This window comes from Protopterus annectens, chromosome 11.part0 (genome assembly GCF_019279795.1).
Source record: "Protopterus annectens isolate FY-2018-M chromosome 11.part0, PAN1.0, whole genome shotgun sequence".
Lineage (NCBI taxonomy): Eukaryota > Metazoa > Chordata > Ceratodontiformes > Protopteridae > Protopterus > Protopterus annectens.
This window is the reverse complement of record NC_056745.1, coordinates 1,038,405,240-1,038,421,242: the sequence shown is the minus strand read 5'-3', so window position 1 is coordinate 1,038,421,242 and position 16,003 is coordinate 1,038,405,240. Positions and strand designations below refer to the sequence as shown.

Below are 16,003 nucleotides of genomic sequence, written 5' to 3'. Positions count from 1 at the left end.
TTTGCAACTGACAGAAAATAGAAGTTATGTCCTTACCATAACGTTCCATGTGGAGTGTTCATCTCGCCTTTGTTCTTACACATGGGTTCGGAGCCGATCCTCGGCTCCGTGTCGGCCGCTTGCAAGCTCTGCATCGAGAAGAAGCTTGAGATCACCTAATACCCACAATCCCCCTCTGCCTTTACCTCAGATCTAGTTTGTAAGCAAACCAGCCATAGAGAGCACACTCATACCAAAATTTACATAATCATAGGATCATATATATACATATATACATAGATATATATATACACAAGTGTATCATACAATACAACTATTGCAACTGCAGAAGGAGAATACTCCAGACCAGGCACCAAAGTGAACGTTCTTCCTAAGGGTGGGAAGGGTGGGATTGTAAGAACAAAGGCGAGATGAACACTCCACATGGAACGTTATGGTAAGGACATAACTTCTATATGTGAGAGTGTTCAATCTCGCCTTTGTTCTTACACATGGGTAGCGTCCCTAGCTCCATGATCCTGAGGAACTCACGGGAGAACGTTCTTGAGCACAGTGGAACCAAAGGTTGCCCTATCCCTAGAAACCCTGTCCACTTTGTAATGAGAGATAAATGTATGCGGTTTAGCCCAAGTAGCAGCCGCACAAATCGTGTCTAATGGTAAGCGAGCTGCGTGAGCTAAGGATGTAGACACTGATCTCGTAGAATGTCCTTTAGGTTTGACCGATAAGGTTTGATTGGAAGCCTCATAAACGTGTGTGATACAATCAGTTAGCCATTTGGAAAGAGTTCGTTTAGTAACTGCTACACCCTTCCTGCTGTCAGCAAAGGCTACAAACAGTTGATCAGATTTCCTGTGATCTTTTGTTCTATCCAAATAAAACCTGAGTTGTCTATGGACATCCAATTTGTGCAACATATACTCTAACTTATTAGAGTGATTTTTGAAAAAGGTGGGTAATTCAATGGACTGATTAATATTATTAGTAGAGCAAACTTTGGGGAGAAAGGATGGATTAGTGCGAAGGGATACTCTGTCAGAGTGGAAAATTAAATAAGGGTGTTTAATAGAAAGAGCCTGAAGTTCAGACACTCGCCTAGCGGATGTAATGGCCACCAGGAATAGAGTCTTCCACGATAAAAATTTCAATGGGCAAACTGAGGCTGGCTCAAAAGGGGGCAACATCAATTTAGAAAGTAAGAGGTTCAGATTCCAAGGTGATGTAGGAGTTCTAACTGGTGGTCTGATATGAAAGGATCCTTTTAAAAAAGCCTTACAAAGTCTGTGAGCCATAACAGGCGCACCACATTCTTCCACATGAAAGTTAGAAATGGCAGCCAATTGCACTCTTGAAGTGGCAGGAGAAGCTCCTTCATGGAACAATTCTGTCAAAAACTCCAAGATCTTGTTCAACGGAGCTATAACAGGGTCCAAATGATGTGAATTAGCCCAGAAGACGAAACGCTTCCATTTACTGGTGTAGGTTTTTGTAGTGGAAGCTTTATGAGAAGCCACCAATATATTCTGAACTGCCGGTGTAAGGGAATCAGACCTGGCTAGAAAGGGAAGCGGAGCAGCCAAGCTGCTAGATGGAGTGATTCGAGAGATGGGTGAGGAACTCCTGACGAGTGAGTCAGTAGATCTGGCTCTGGGTCCAGCATCCAAGGTCCCCGAATGCGGTGATGCAATAGAAAGGGGAACCAAATTTGACGAGGCCAGAATGGGGCAATGAGGATTATCGTCCTCTGAAGGTTGTTGGCTTTCTGCAGAAACTTTGCAATCAGGGAAAGGGAGGAAAAGCATACAGGAGACCCGGGGCCAATCGTGCACCAGCGTCCTGGGGACTTCCCTGGAGGGCAATAGGGCAAAGTAGCTCCTGCATTTGGCGTTCATTGGAGACGCAAACAGATCGCAGGAAGGCTGGCCCCACTTGCGAAATATCGTGTTCGCAATTGACTGTTTGAGGGACCACTCGTGAGGCAACAGTATTGCTCTGCTCAGCCTGTCGGCTATGACGTTGGATGACCCCGGGATGTGCGTTGCGATCAGAAAGCGACCCGTGGACTCCGCCCATTGCCAAATTCTCATGGCCTCTCTGCATAGTTGATAAGACCTGGTTCCCCCTTGCTTGTTTATGTACCAGACTACAGACAAGTTGTCTATCTGAACTGCAATAGTCCCTAGAGGAAGAAGGGGAGCAAAGTGTTGCAACGCTAAAAACACTGCCCTCAACTCCAGAACATTGATGTGCAGATTGTACTCCAGATTGGTCCATTCGCCTTGGACTGTCTGTCCCTGAAAGATGCCCCCCCACCCTATCAGGGAAGCGTCCGTGGTTATCGTCGCTGACGGTGTGGGTAGCACAAATGGTCTTCCGCTGGAAAGGTTGCAAGTCTGAAGCCACCAAGTTAGGTGTGATTTGCATGTGTTTGTAATCAGAATTTCGTGTGTCAGAGGTAGCTGTTGGAACGACCATTGTGCAAACAGCAGCCATTGTAGAACTCTCATGTGCAGTCTTCCCAATGGTATCGCAATGAGAGAAGCTGCCATGAGACCCAAGACCTTTAGAACCAGCTTTGCCGGGGATTTTTTGGATGACAGAAGGAGAGAAATGTTGTTTTGAAGAGCGACTATCCTTTCTGGAGGAAGCCTTAGAATTAAATGATGCGTATCTAATTCCGCTCCTATGAATAAGATATGCTGTGATGGCTGTAGTAAGATTTTTCAAATTTATGGAAATTCCGAGGTGAATACAAAGTTGTAGGGTGTAATCCCTGGCCTGTATCAGTTGACGCCGGGTGGTGGCAGACAGGAGCCAGTCGTCCACATACGGAAACACCTGGAATCCTAGGCGTCTCAGATGAGACGCTACCACTGCCATGCATTTGGTGAAAACCCTGGGGGCTGAGGTCAGACCAAAGGGCAGGGCTCGAAACTGGTAGTGACTGGCTCCCAGCCAGAAGCAAATGATCCCTGGACGCCCTGGCCATTTTGATGTGGTAGTATGCGTCCTTCAGATCTATTGAGCACATCCAGTCGTCCTTCTGTAGGAATGGAAGGATCGATTGAACGTGACCATTCAGAACTTTTCCTTCTTGACAAAGGTGTTGAGGTTGCTTAGGTCCAGAATCGGCCTCCAGTCCCCTGTCTTCTTTGGAACTAAAAAGAACCTTGAGTAAGTTCCGAATCCTATTTGGTCCGCTGGGACTGGTTGGATGACTCTTTCTAGCAGCTTTGAAATTTCTATAGCTGCTGGGTCTCGCTGATGGGGCGGTACATCTGGGAGTTTTCTTTGGAATGGGGTGGATAGGAATGGTATTTTGTAACCTCTGGTAACAACGCTTTTACCCTGTTGTCTGTAGTAATGTTTTGCCAGGCCAGAGGGTATAAAGCTAAGCGACCCCCGACTGCCACCAGAGCAGGACAGTCGGGCCTCCTCTCAGGAGTGCTGGAAAGGTTTTCCAGGGGGGATATCCCTGTCACCTTGGTTTTGCGGACCCCCTCTGCCGCCAGGGCGGCATCTTCCACCTCTGCCCCCTCCTCTGCCTCTAGAGGGGGCATCACCCTGTGTGCCTGGGAAAGATCCTTGGGGTTTTCAAAACCACATTTTCCCACCACGTTGCCCTTTGGGGTACGGTCTGGAAGGGGTGGAAAAACGGACTCCGACAGCAGACAGAGTCTTTCCCTCCTCTTCACACCGGGTAAGGGTCTCCTTTACTTTGGGGCCAAAAAGTGTGGCACCATCAAATGGGGCATTAGTAAAGGAAGACTTGAAGGCTTCCGCAAATGAACATAAGCGCATCCAGGATTGCCTGCGAAGAGCAATCGCTGAAGCTGCTGCCCTACTCGATCCTTCGGCTGCGTATGATATCAGCCTCATGGATGAGTTAACAATGGATGTAAGGGTATTTAGATGTGCTGTAACTTTCTCTGAGACCGCAGCATCTGTAGTACCCTGGAGGGTACCTCCCAGCTCTTTGACTAGATCCCTCTGTAAACGTGTAAAATGGGTCAAATAGTTCAGGGATCGCATAGAAAAAGCCGCTGAACTAAAAATGCGCTTCCCGTATCTGTCCATAGTCCTAGAATCTTTGTTAGGCGGATGGACAGATGAGGAAGATTCCGACATCTCCTTTTTCGTGGCCGCTGCCACCACCATGGCGTCCACTGGAACTCCTTTGTGAGGTAAGCCTTGTCTTGGGGTGCAGTGATGTACTTATTAGGCTTCCTAGGGACCGGTTCCACCGTGTCAGGTGTCTCCCACGCCCTTCGAGCAATCAACTCCATTAACTCATCGAAGGGCGGAGTGACCCAGGAGGAGGAAGGGCGAGCACCAAATGCCTTCAGCAAGACTGACTCATCCTCAGAAGGGGGGAGGGACTGCCAATCACCTCTCTGCTTCAGGATCTCCAAGATGTCAGAAAAGGAGACATCTTCTGAAGGTGACTTTGGGGACCCTTCTGACTCATCCAAGTCAGTATCGGATGTCAAAGATTCTTGTGGAGAATCTAAGTGTCGTCTCTTACACAGTCTTTTCCTAGGGACCTCTTTGGGGGGAGCATCCGAAGAAGCCTCCGAGGAAGAGGGGGCACCCTCCAGGGTTGGCTGAGACACCGGTGCTCGACGCTTGGATGTGGCCGTTGGTGCAGAGGAAGATAACGGTCCTTTATGGGGAGGAGAGGCTGCTTCTACTGATGTGGTTGTCTGGGTAGACAACACCTTCCTCATGAGATCGAAGGCCCCCGGGTCCTGAGTCGAGGAATCTCCCTGGTTCCGAAGAAATGGGAAGAATCCCCGAGACAGGCACAAGGCATCGACCCGAGGACGGAGCCGAATCGATCCGCCGAGGCCCCGAGAGGAAGAGTCGGAACCGAAACGTCGGTTCAACTCTCGGCCCCGGAACCAAGGATGGATCGTCGGCTCCGAGACTCCGGTACCGGATCCGACGGAGTCGAGGTGAAAGGAGCCGACCGAGAAAAGGACGGTTCTGGCACCGAGGGCTCCACAATCAGTAGATCAACCTCTTCCGGCTCCAAAGACTGGACAGGTCTCGGAGGAGGAAGGGATGGAGATAATGGAAGGCCTTCAAGTTTCGACACCAATTGGGTGGAAACCGAGATAAGTTTGGATAGGGACGAATGTTCCAATAATTTCTGCACCACACGGTCCACATCGACGTCGGAGAGCTTAGAAGAAGAACGGGTCGAAGGAACCGAAGACGGAGCCGACCTCAACAGTGTCGGGGGAGGGAGCTCCATCACCGGTTCCAAGACTCGAGGCTCGGAAACTGACAACAGTTGAACACTCGGCCCCGAAGTCTGTGGAACCGGTGATCTAACTTTAGTCGAAGAGCTCGGAGCCGATGACTTGGGCTCCGACGTCTTCGATTCCTTCGAGGACTTGGATGCCTGGTCAGAAGCATCCAGAGCCTCCTGAAAGGAAGGTTTTAACAAACCCCTATCCATTAGTTTCCTGCGCCTATCTGTCATGACCCTCCCACTGAAAGAATGACAAATAGAGCAGTCTTCTTGCAGATGGAGAGGGCCAAGACAGTAGACGAGGAACTATGATTGTCAGTTACTGACATCTTTTGCCCACATTGGCAACGCTTGAACCCGATTTGGCCTTTTCAGACATGTCACTATAAGGAGAAAAAGTCAAATCCAGTAAAATAGTCAAGTCCGTAAAATTGTCAAATCCAGTAGTGAAAGTCAATCCGGTTGTCAAATCCAATAAGGGTGGTAGACCCAAGAGAACTCTAACTAAGTTTTACAACTTAACGGTACCGAGATTCCCTTAACCTTACCACACACACACAAATTATCACTAAATAGCTTTATAATACTAAAGTACCAAGAAAAAATACAAGAATAAAATTCTAAATCTTATCTCAGGTGCTCGAGCTCGACCCAGTGATGCGAACGCTGCAGCGGCAAACTAGATCTGAGGTAAAGGCAGAGGGGGATTGTGGGTATTAGGTGATCTCGAGCTTCTTCTCGATGCAGAGCTTGCAAGCGGCCGACACGGAGCCGAGGATCGGCTCCGAACCCATGTGTAAGAACAAAGGCGAGATTGAACACTCTCACATTTAAAGAATTTTTCAGTACAAAAAGTCCAAACACAAAAGCAACCAATGTGCCACATAAGAATTAGCTCCACACACTTTACCCATATTAAACTGCAATAAAATAATGTTTAATGGCAATTTGAACTATATTTTCTTGCGAGAGAAAGTAAACTCTCCACATCACATTCAAATAACTTCATTCATTCATGGTAGAATCATGATCCACTGTTAAAAACACACAGAGTACAGTCAGTCAGATAGTAAATAATATAAAAATGCTGAAAAAAATCCAAGTTCTGCAATATTTTCCTGACGAAAGTACAGAAAGAAAGACAAAAATAAAGCAGTGTAATAACAGTAAAGACAGGCACCTAGTGTCTAACAGTGCACGCACACACACGCACACACACGCACACTGCATTAGTGACAGAAATGCTGAAAGTTTCCTCAGAAACAGTAAATACAAACATTTGCCAAAGACAGACACCAGACAGGCAGAAATTGCCACAGGAATTGCTGTAAACAGAAATACAGAGAAGTGATTGGCATAATGGTTAAGGTGTTTTTTTTTTTTTGTTTTTTGTTTTTTACAGACACAAGGTGCAGGGTTTGATTCTCACATGGGGTAATTGGCTAGGCTTAAAATTGTCCACAAGGGCAGTTAGCCTAGTACTAATCTATGAACCTAATCTATCTACAAATAATTAAAATAAATATTTAGAAAACTAAAGATAATGGTGAGTGTGGAAGACAGGTGAAGATGAGAGTACATGCAGGGTGGAGAAGAGCATCAGGAGTGATTTGTGACAGACAGGTACCAGTAAGATTGAAAGGGAAGGTCTATAAGAGGGTAGTGAAGCCAACTATTTTATATGGCATTGACAAAAAGGGAGGAGTCAGAGCTGGAGGTGGCAGAGTTAAAGATGTTAAGATTTGCAATGGGTGTGACTAGGATGGACAGAATTAGGAATCAGTATATTAGAGGGTCAGCTCAGGTTGGACGGTTTGGAGGCAAACCCAGAGAGGCGAGATCGTGTTGGCTGGGTATAGTGGGAAAAGGATGCTAAGGATCGAGCTGCCAGGTAAGAGAAAAAGAGGAAGGCCTAATATAAAGGTTTATGAATGTGGTGAGAGAGGACATGCAGTGGCTGGTGTGACAGAGCAAGATGCAGAGGACAGGAAGAAATGGAAACAGATGATCTGCTGTGGCGACCCCTAACGGAAACAGCCAAAAGAAGATGATTTAGAAAATTAAACATTAGAAAAGAAAACAAATAAATAAATCTAATAATAAAATAAGAGGAAGGGGGGTCTACAAACTGGGCTTATCTGAGTAGTAAGCCAAAGAAATCAGAACTGGATCCTGTGAAGAGTGAGAACTTTCATCGTTGGATGGCAGAAAAAGACTACACACTCACTTCCTGTGACAGGTGTAAGCTTCTGTCTTGGGATACATTCAGCCAATCAGCTGTCACAGGAAGAGAGAAGGAGGGGAGTCTGAGTTTTTGATAGCAGGCCAGTACTGGGTTGCTTGGCAGATAACCCAAAATGCTACCGAGGCAGTAGGAATGATAAACATCTTGCATTTGTAAATACATGGTCTATTAAGAATGGGCTTGAATAAAATGTGAAAAAGTGCTACATTGTCACATTTGTTAAAAAAAAGCCCCCCCCCCCCCCCAATATAAAACATAGATAACAGCTTACTTCAAATGAGAATGTTGTTAAAGGCTTTGAAACATGGGTCAACTCCCTTTCCTTTGATCATTATGTAAAAACAGCACTCAAGGTCCTTCTGCCTGGTGCAGCTCATCACCAAGGAGTATTGTCCCAATCTGGAAAGGTCATCGTGCCTTATATTCAGCACTCACTAGGCCAGTTATGGAATACATATCCCCCCCTTTGGGATGCACCTTACTAAGCATACAACTAGAAAGACCCCGGTGGATACTAACCAAGGTCATCACTGCCTTAAAAACCTTAAGTTAACAGAAAAGATTGGAAGCACTCTTCTCTTTATTCAATATCTTATTTACTTCTGAGGGGAGATCTTTGCCTTACCTTCTATTAAATTAGAGACCCTGTGGGTCCTGGATCTCTTGTATCACTACAAATTAAATAGCCCCTCTAATACCATAACCAGATAGCTAAATTTTAATCACCAAATAATTTAAACATGGTGGCAAGATAGGTTCATTACACAGTGCCTTCTCACTTCTAGAATACTCCTGTGGAAAATCAAGCAGTTTGATACATTATCTTCCATCAGACAGGAACTGGATAAATGGATGGGTATTCACAAATTCACCCTCTGGCTTGAAAGGCCCTGCACACCTTGAAAAGGGAGGTGTGTCTAAGGGTGGATATTACCAAGGAATAAATGGATGCATGACTCATTGGCCTTATATTTCCTATAATTAGCAAACACTGGATTAAGGGGAATTAAGGAGGGTGGCATCCTCACTTAAAAGGATGAGCAAATCTTTTTTCCTAGTCTGTAGACCAATGATGGGTTAACAGAATGCATCACCGGTGTCTGAAATCCAAACTCATCAAACCTACTGCCAATCATTGTGGCAACTCAAATGCTAGCCATTTTCCTAATATTCACTGCCACGATTACATTTCTTATCTTTGCACCATGATGTGGTGCATAAAGTGTTAAACTATTTTTACCTCACCTGAAAACAATTTCTGCCTCAGCTTTTCAATTTAAAAAACTTGTAAAAGTTTTTTCTGCACTCGTTCTACTTAAGATGAACAGTGAGCTTTAACCTCAGTAACATCAGCACAGGGAAAATGTGAGATGAGTCTACAGTCTTTAATGCAGGTATCACTGAGCGGGCACATAGACATCTCCACTGATGTCTAAAACAAAGCTTACAAAGCCTTTTATTAAAATAACAGCTTAAATAAATAAGGAATGACAAGGGCAAAATGCATTATGACCCTTAACTCATCAGATATGCTACGTACCCATGAAGAGTGAAATTACACTTTAAATAAAAAATATAGTCCTTCAACTGAGAGATCAGCTGGTCTTAAGCAAATAGCAATTAACTCCCACTTACTTTTTTGAACCTGTTTGGGTTCCCTGAGCAGCACATGTGTAATTTTCAACCTCATTTCTGAACTGTATTGCCACTGCAGTATCACAGTCATCCACGGTTACAACTGCTACTTTCTCTCCTGAGGGCCCATGTGGAATACCAGTTCTTCCTATATTAGGCTGCAAACGAAAATTAAAATGAAATAATGTCAGTGTTTAGTCTGCAATGCATCAAAGGAAATAGACTAGCTATTTCAATAATTAAATACATAAAGATTTCTATCACCTTAACACACGAAACCAGTGAGTAAAGCAAATCCTCTAGTTCCATCTTCATAGAAATTATTGAAGTATTTAATTCAACAGGCAATAACCAACCCCTGGTCAAGATGCTTTCTCTTCGCCTGATGCTTCTGTGTATAGCCCTCTCACACTGCCAAGTGGGCCAAACCATAAAGTGTTCTGTTTGCTGTAACTCTGACAACAATTAGTGTACTACAGGCTTCAGCCTGCAATATTTTTTTCCATTGAATAATTATGTTCTACGTTTATTCTAACTTTCCAATATCTGTCCAACTAGATAATACAGTTATACAAAAGAGAAATATCTCAATTACCACCATCAGCATTCAGTCCTTGGAAAAATTAAGGCAAGTAAACTAGTCAATCAAAAAGGTAATTGAACTCCTTCTTACGGCCCAAAGGCTTAAAGGTAACACTGCTCCAACCATAAAAAATTGTTCTACACAGCATCACACTACCAATGATAAATTGCATAATTTCTTTATGCTCTTTTATATCAGCTTGTTAACGGACAGTTCCTTGAAAAGTAATCAGTTCACTTTCTGAGGAAGCCAGTTTCTATGGATGGGGCAAAGCCTCCTTGCCTTCTGCATTCCCAAAATTAACAACTCCAATTCTTCTGGAGAAAAAGCAACACTCTGATCACAACAAACTCATTCAGATGAAGCAACCTTTTGGACAAGTACTATTATTATAGCACTTGCCCATCACAGAGCAGACATGCTTCCAGATCAATGAAGAAGGTACTGGAAAAAATATATTTACTTTACAGTGAAATGAAAAGGTGTTAACTCCAGTAAAGACATTCTAGGCCAATCGTACTAAAACTCACAAGAAAAAGTGTCAAACTGTTTAAAAGCTATAAGCATTTCACTTGTTTTAAAATAACCTGAATAAAGTACTGAGCAATTTACAATATTTAAGCATTACTTTTAAGATCAACTTTATTAAGAGTCCCCTCTGTTGTTTATAACACTGAACACCTCATTAGGCAATTCTCTTTTTATTGGAAGGAGTTTAATCTTTCCCAGCCCACTCAAGTTCATTCAGAAATGTCTGTGGAACATCCCCTAGTCCACAGAGAATCTTAAAATTATTCCATATCATTGGCTTACATGCATCCATGAGCTTTATTCTAGAATTTCACAACTATTCACAAATCAGTGTACCTCATAGGTACTTATTCCCAATAACATTTACATTTTTAGAATAAAAAGGTCTTCCATCCAGCTACCAATGCTTGTTTCATTTATAGTCCATTTTATTATAGTTATCAGGAAGAAAATGACCAGAGTTGCATTTGGTCCTTGTAAAAATATCCCCTGCATTCCATTTTGTCGTTGGACTGACTTCCAAGAATTTTATTCCCTGAACAAAATACCTTGAAACATTTTAAGTACAGTAGCCTTTCTGTAAAAATCAAAACTGGGCAATCAATGCACTAACTGACGGTGGGAGGATAAAAATATCCTAATAAATTATTGGCTTCTCTGATGCCAGTAGCAACTCTGTTGCTTGCCTCAAGTTATGAAAGTATCAGCAAAAGGAGTATTAGGCAAATCCAGTTCTGTATATGAAACCAGCGGGAGATAAACAGTCCAGAACTATTCTCTGCATAAAGGTCACACAAACCCACTTCCACCTTCTGAAAATATCCTTGCACCTTCCCAATATTTATACTACAAATTTAAGCTGTGCCAATGCTGGTAAGCTGCTAGCCAGCTTCACTGCCAAATATGTCACATGATTAGATTTAGTTAACAATGGGTAGGTCTCAACTAAGCGTGCTTGTGGGCATAATTAATTCTAACTGCAGGTATGCACCGCTTAATGTCCAGGATAGGTTTTATCCCATAGAATGTTAAGCGACAAGGACTTTCAGTGAACCCCTTATTCTTTAACATTTGCTTTGCTTAACTTAACATCCTTCTGCACAACGTCTGACCACATTTGCATTCGCTTAGTACAGTACGGATGTAAATGTGGTAGAACGTTAAGCTGCACACGTGTGCTTTCAAATTCATGCTATTTATTTTTATAGCCAGTTAGCACTCATAACTCTAATATTTCTCAAAAGAAATAATACAAGTCCTCCTCAGGGTTAGACAAGTATACTTATAGTGTCATTTGTGTAAAAGAAGACCTAAAAGACTATCATCCATTCCTTAAAAGGAGTTGACCTAATACTTTCAACAGGAGGGTTTCCATACAATCCCCAAAAAGCTGGCATCTGTGATATTTGCCCTGACTTTATCTAACAGGAGTGAACAGTCTACCTCCTATCTTTATTTTAGCTGTGGATTGTTAATAAGGAGCCTGAATCAAACTAAATTAAATGGGAAACCCCATGAGTTAAAACTTGGAATAAGTTTAGTCAACTGAAAAGTGCGACTTGCTGTAAAAGCATCCTATACAAACAAAGCTGTTTTAATTAATTAATCAAGGATAGCCCATGAAACCCATTTGATCCTGATGTATAACACTAAGGAGAAACTTAGGAAGCCTTTTGAACAATACAGTGGTAAGTAACGTAAAGTTGTGATTTAAGATGGATATTGGCTTAAAGGATCATACTTGGTAAGGATTTCTACCTTAGTTTAATATTAAAAAGATCATGCATCACTTCCACTAAGGGTGGAACAATTCTGCTAATCATAGCATTAACTCAAATAGTAAAATAGTTGATAAACTTGTCCTTCCAAAGGGATATGGTGCTATCTGAAACCCATCAGGCAAATGTTTTCCCCTCTCTTCTAATCACTAAGGATTGTTTCGGCATCAGCTGTGGTCTCTGTTATTAGGTTGCTTGCTTATCTCTCAGTTAAGGTAAACTGCACAGAAGTTAAAATAATAAGTTATGTACTCACCATAACATTCCATCTGTGTTGTCCATTTTTATTCTTCAACTGATGGGTTTCGAATCTGATTCGGCTGCTTCTACCAGCTCTTCGAATCCAAACTCTCGAGCTCCTCCCTTTACCCATAATGCCCCACCAAACTAACATGCCTCAGATGAGTTTGCTGCCTTTAAAGATAAAGGGCCAACACCTCAAATGAAATAATAAAGGACAGAATAAGAAAGAGCTGGAGTTTAAACAAGTAACAGTAGTCAGGAACGGCCTTAGGTCAACTGGTGCCCTAGGTGAAAGGGCTCTATGACACCCCCTCCCACACCACCTGATGCTCCATCCTGGTCTATCTACATCAAATAAATACTGGAAAAGTGCCTCTGCTAGAGAGACGCCCTAGGAGGCCGCCTAGTTGGCCTATGCCTAAGGCCGGCTATGACAGCAGTTCCCAAATGAATTACTCTTAGGCCCTTTCAGGAGCAAAAGGAAGGGGGCAGGTTCATAGGTGCTTACTAGGCTAATGATGGCAAGGGCCTTCTTAAGCCTACCTATGCATCCCAAATATCTGACAAGTTCTGGTACTCTTGACAAGTGTAAGCAGGGTCTTGGGAAATTAAACATTTACAAGCAGGGGCTGGGAGATGAACCATTTACAGGTTGCCTGTGTCCATTAGAGACATAGGTGCCAAACCAGGGATGAACTTCCTGTTCCCCATCCAACTGTCCAAGTTACACTTGAATTGGGTTAGGGAGAAACTCTACTTCACACGGATGGGGAGACTGTTCCAGAGACTGGGTAATCGCTGGGATACATACACATCTCTCCAGCAGGTCCTACTTATATCACAGGCAAGGTTTAAATCTTTAAAATGGGTAATTCTGGTACTGTTTGTTTTGTGGAGATGCAGGAGGTCCATCAACGTGGAGTCTGACAATACCCTGTATGACAGGCATAGATCTCCATCAACAGCCTATAAGAAACAGAATGCAGGAACAGTACCTTGAGGCAATCTGCATAGGGCATTTTACTTTTAGTGAGGAACTTCTGTGGATGTTCCAGTTACTGGATATGCCTGGTTAGGTACACACCAAAGGAGCACTCAATGATAGGTCTGATGAATGCCAAATATAGTGGAACAATGACTTCCTTGGGCCTAGATGCCATACCTCTGTTTAGAAGTTGCACAACACAGAATGATTTCCTCACTACTGTACACACGTGATGGTCAAAGGTAAGATTACTGTCTGTGTGTGTCCCTAAGTCCTTGACTACTGGGTTAACGCTAAGGGTTGTGTTCGCTATATGACAGATATCAGGGGTGGATGACTTCCAGAAGGATACTATAATGCATTTCTTGGCATTTACTTTTAGTCCATGGCTCTGACACCAGTTATCTGTGTCAACCCTTCCTGGAGAACATTTGTGTCAGTATGGAATTCAATGACCGCTCCTAATTTGCAACCATCTGCAATCATCTGGGTGGGAAGTTGAGGACGAATGAAAATGGACAACAAAGACAGAGCATTATGGTGAGTGCAAAACCTTTTAATCAGATGTTGTCATTTTCATTCATTACTCAACTGATGGGGCAGTCTCTCCAGCTATTTGAACCCAGGGTGGTCCTCATGGAAGGACAAACAACTGATCAGTTTTCCTGAAATCCTTGGTTTTGTGGAGATAAAAAGGAAGCTGTCTGTGCACATCCAAAAGATGGAGCACATACTCTCCTTTGTTTTGAAAATTTGAAAAGAAAACTGGGAAGGCCAATTACTTCTATCACACTCCTTAGCTAAACTATGAAATTCTCTCTCCCCCTCCCTCCGCTGTACTCACAACCACTCTAATTTCAAATTTCTCCTCCATTCTTATCTTACCTCAAACTGGGACTGTTCCTGCTCTCTTCCCACCTAAATTACACTGTCTCTTTCAAACCTCCCTTCACCAACATTATTGTTAGAACAAACACTAAACTTGTATAAACATTTTATGACTTGTACTTTTAATTATATTATCTGTATTACTTTTGAATTTATCTTTATTTTAACATTTGTGTTCTTTAAACGGACACTCCCTGATTTTGTATTTAAATTTTAAATTGTATATTTAAGCTTTTGTATACTGTATATCCCATACTTTACTTGAGCGATATTTCGTTAACTGCTTTTGGAGCTTTTCTCCCCGGGCCTCCAGTGAAAATGGGCTCCGCTTGGCCCAGTGGACTTCCTCAGTCATCAAACTGGAAATAAATAAAGTTAATGAACTGGTTAACGTTGGGCTCAGAAGCTACCTTAGGCAAAAAGGACAGGTTGATCAACAAGAACAGCCTGTCTTTGTGGAAAACCAGGTAAGGAGAGTTGGAAGACAGAGCCTGGAGTTCAGATAATCATCTGGCTGATATGATTGTGACAAAAAAAAGTGGTTTTCCAAGACAAAAATTTTAAATCTGACCTGGCTGAAGGTTCAAATGGAGATTGGGTCAGAGTTTGAAGCACAATAATTAAATCCCAAGGAGGAGTAGGATCCTTTAGCAGACGTCTAAGCAGAAAAGCTCCTTTCAGAAAGGCTTTACATAATTTAGAAGAAGATAAGGTAGAGTTATTTTTTGCCTAAAGAAAATTTTGAAACAGCTGGCAACTGGACCTTAATAGTAAAAAAAGTTAGCCCTTTTATTGAAAATTGAAGCTAAAACATCAAGTATAGCTGGTACAGGGGCAGAAAGAGGGTCCAGATCCCTGTAAAGGGCACAGAATACAAATCTCTTCCATTTACTTTTGTAGATCTTTCTAGCTGATGCTTTTTGAGAATATAACTAAATATGGCAGATTCTGGAGGAAAGCCTGGACTGTCTGTCAAGCCGTGGAATTTGAGAAACCATGTGGTCAGTTTGAGGCCTGTTATGTCCGGATAAGTCACACCTGTTGGGTGAGACATGAGGTCTGGAGTTGGATCCAGTATTCATGGCAGATGTAGAAGGTGGTGAGGCCAGAGGAAGGGGAACTAAATCTGACAAGGCCAAAAGGGGACAGTGCTTTATGTAGCAGTTTGGAAATGAGAGGTAATGGTGGGTAAGCATAAAGATGACTGAAGGACCAATGATGGATTACAACACCCCTTGTTGACTCCCCCACTGGGGGGGATTAGGACAAAGAACTTGCTGTTGAGAGGAGACACAAATAGGTTGCAATATGGCTGGTCCCATTGACGGGAAATCCTCTCTGCCACTGTGACACTAAGAGACCTCTCAAGAGTCATCAGAACTGACCTACTTAGTCTGTCCGCAATCACGTTGGCTTTCCCCAGTATGTGCATTGCTATTACAAAGTAACCAGATTAGATCACCCATTGCCACACTCTCACTACTTCTCAACAAAGTGGATAAGAATCGGTTCCTCCTGGTTTGCTGATTTACCAGACCATGGACATATTGTCTGTTTTAACAGCAAATGTCCTAGAGCGGAGAAGGTCTTGAAAGGGCTGCAACTCTAGGAGGACTGCTCTCATTCAAGGACACTGATATGCATATTGGCCTCTTTGGAGACCAAGTACTTCGGACTGTCCTTCCCAAATAATACCCCCCCCCAGTTGGGAGGTGGCCACGGTCACCATGGCAGTTGGCATGGGAAGAACAAATGGATGGCCTTTGACAAGTTCATTTGAATGAATCCACCAAAGATGGTATCTTCTGCACTCTTGTGTGATCTTGACTGGGGCAGTTAAAGGATATTGAAGAATGGA

General features: G+C 43.1%; 1 protein-coding gene across 1 annotated transcript in view; it reads right to left on the bottom strand.

Annotated features, from left to right (window-relative positions):
- The window catches only part of CELSR1 (cadherin EGF LAG seven-pass G-type receptor 1), a 2,549,932-nt gene that overhangs the window by 870,137 nt on the left and 1,663,792 nt on the right, over positions 1-16,003 (bottom strand). The window contains exon 6 of the mRNA XM_044088384.1: positions 9,138-9,295. Coding sequence (XP_043944319.1) covers positions 9,138-9,295 — 158 coding nt within the window. The remainder of the gene's footprint in view (positions 1-9,137; positions 9,296-16,003) is intronic.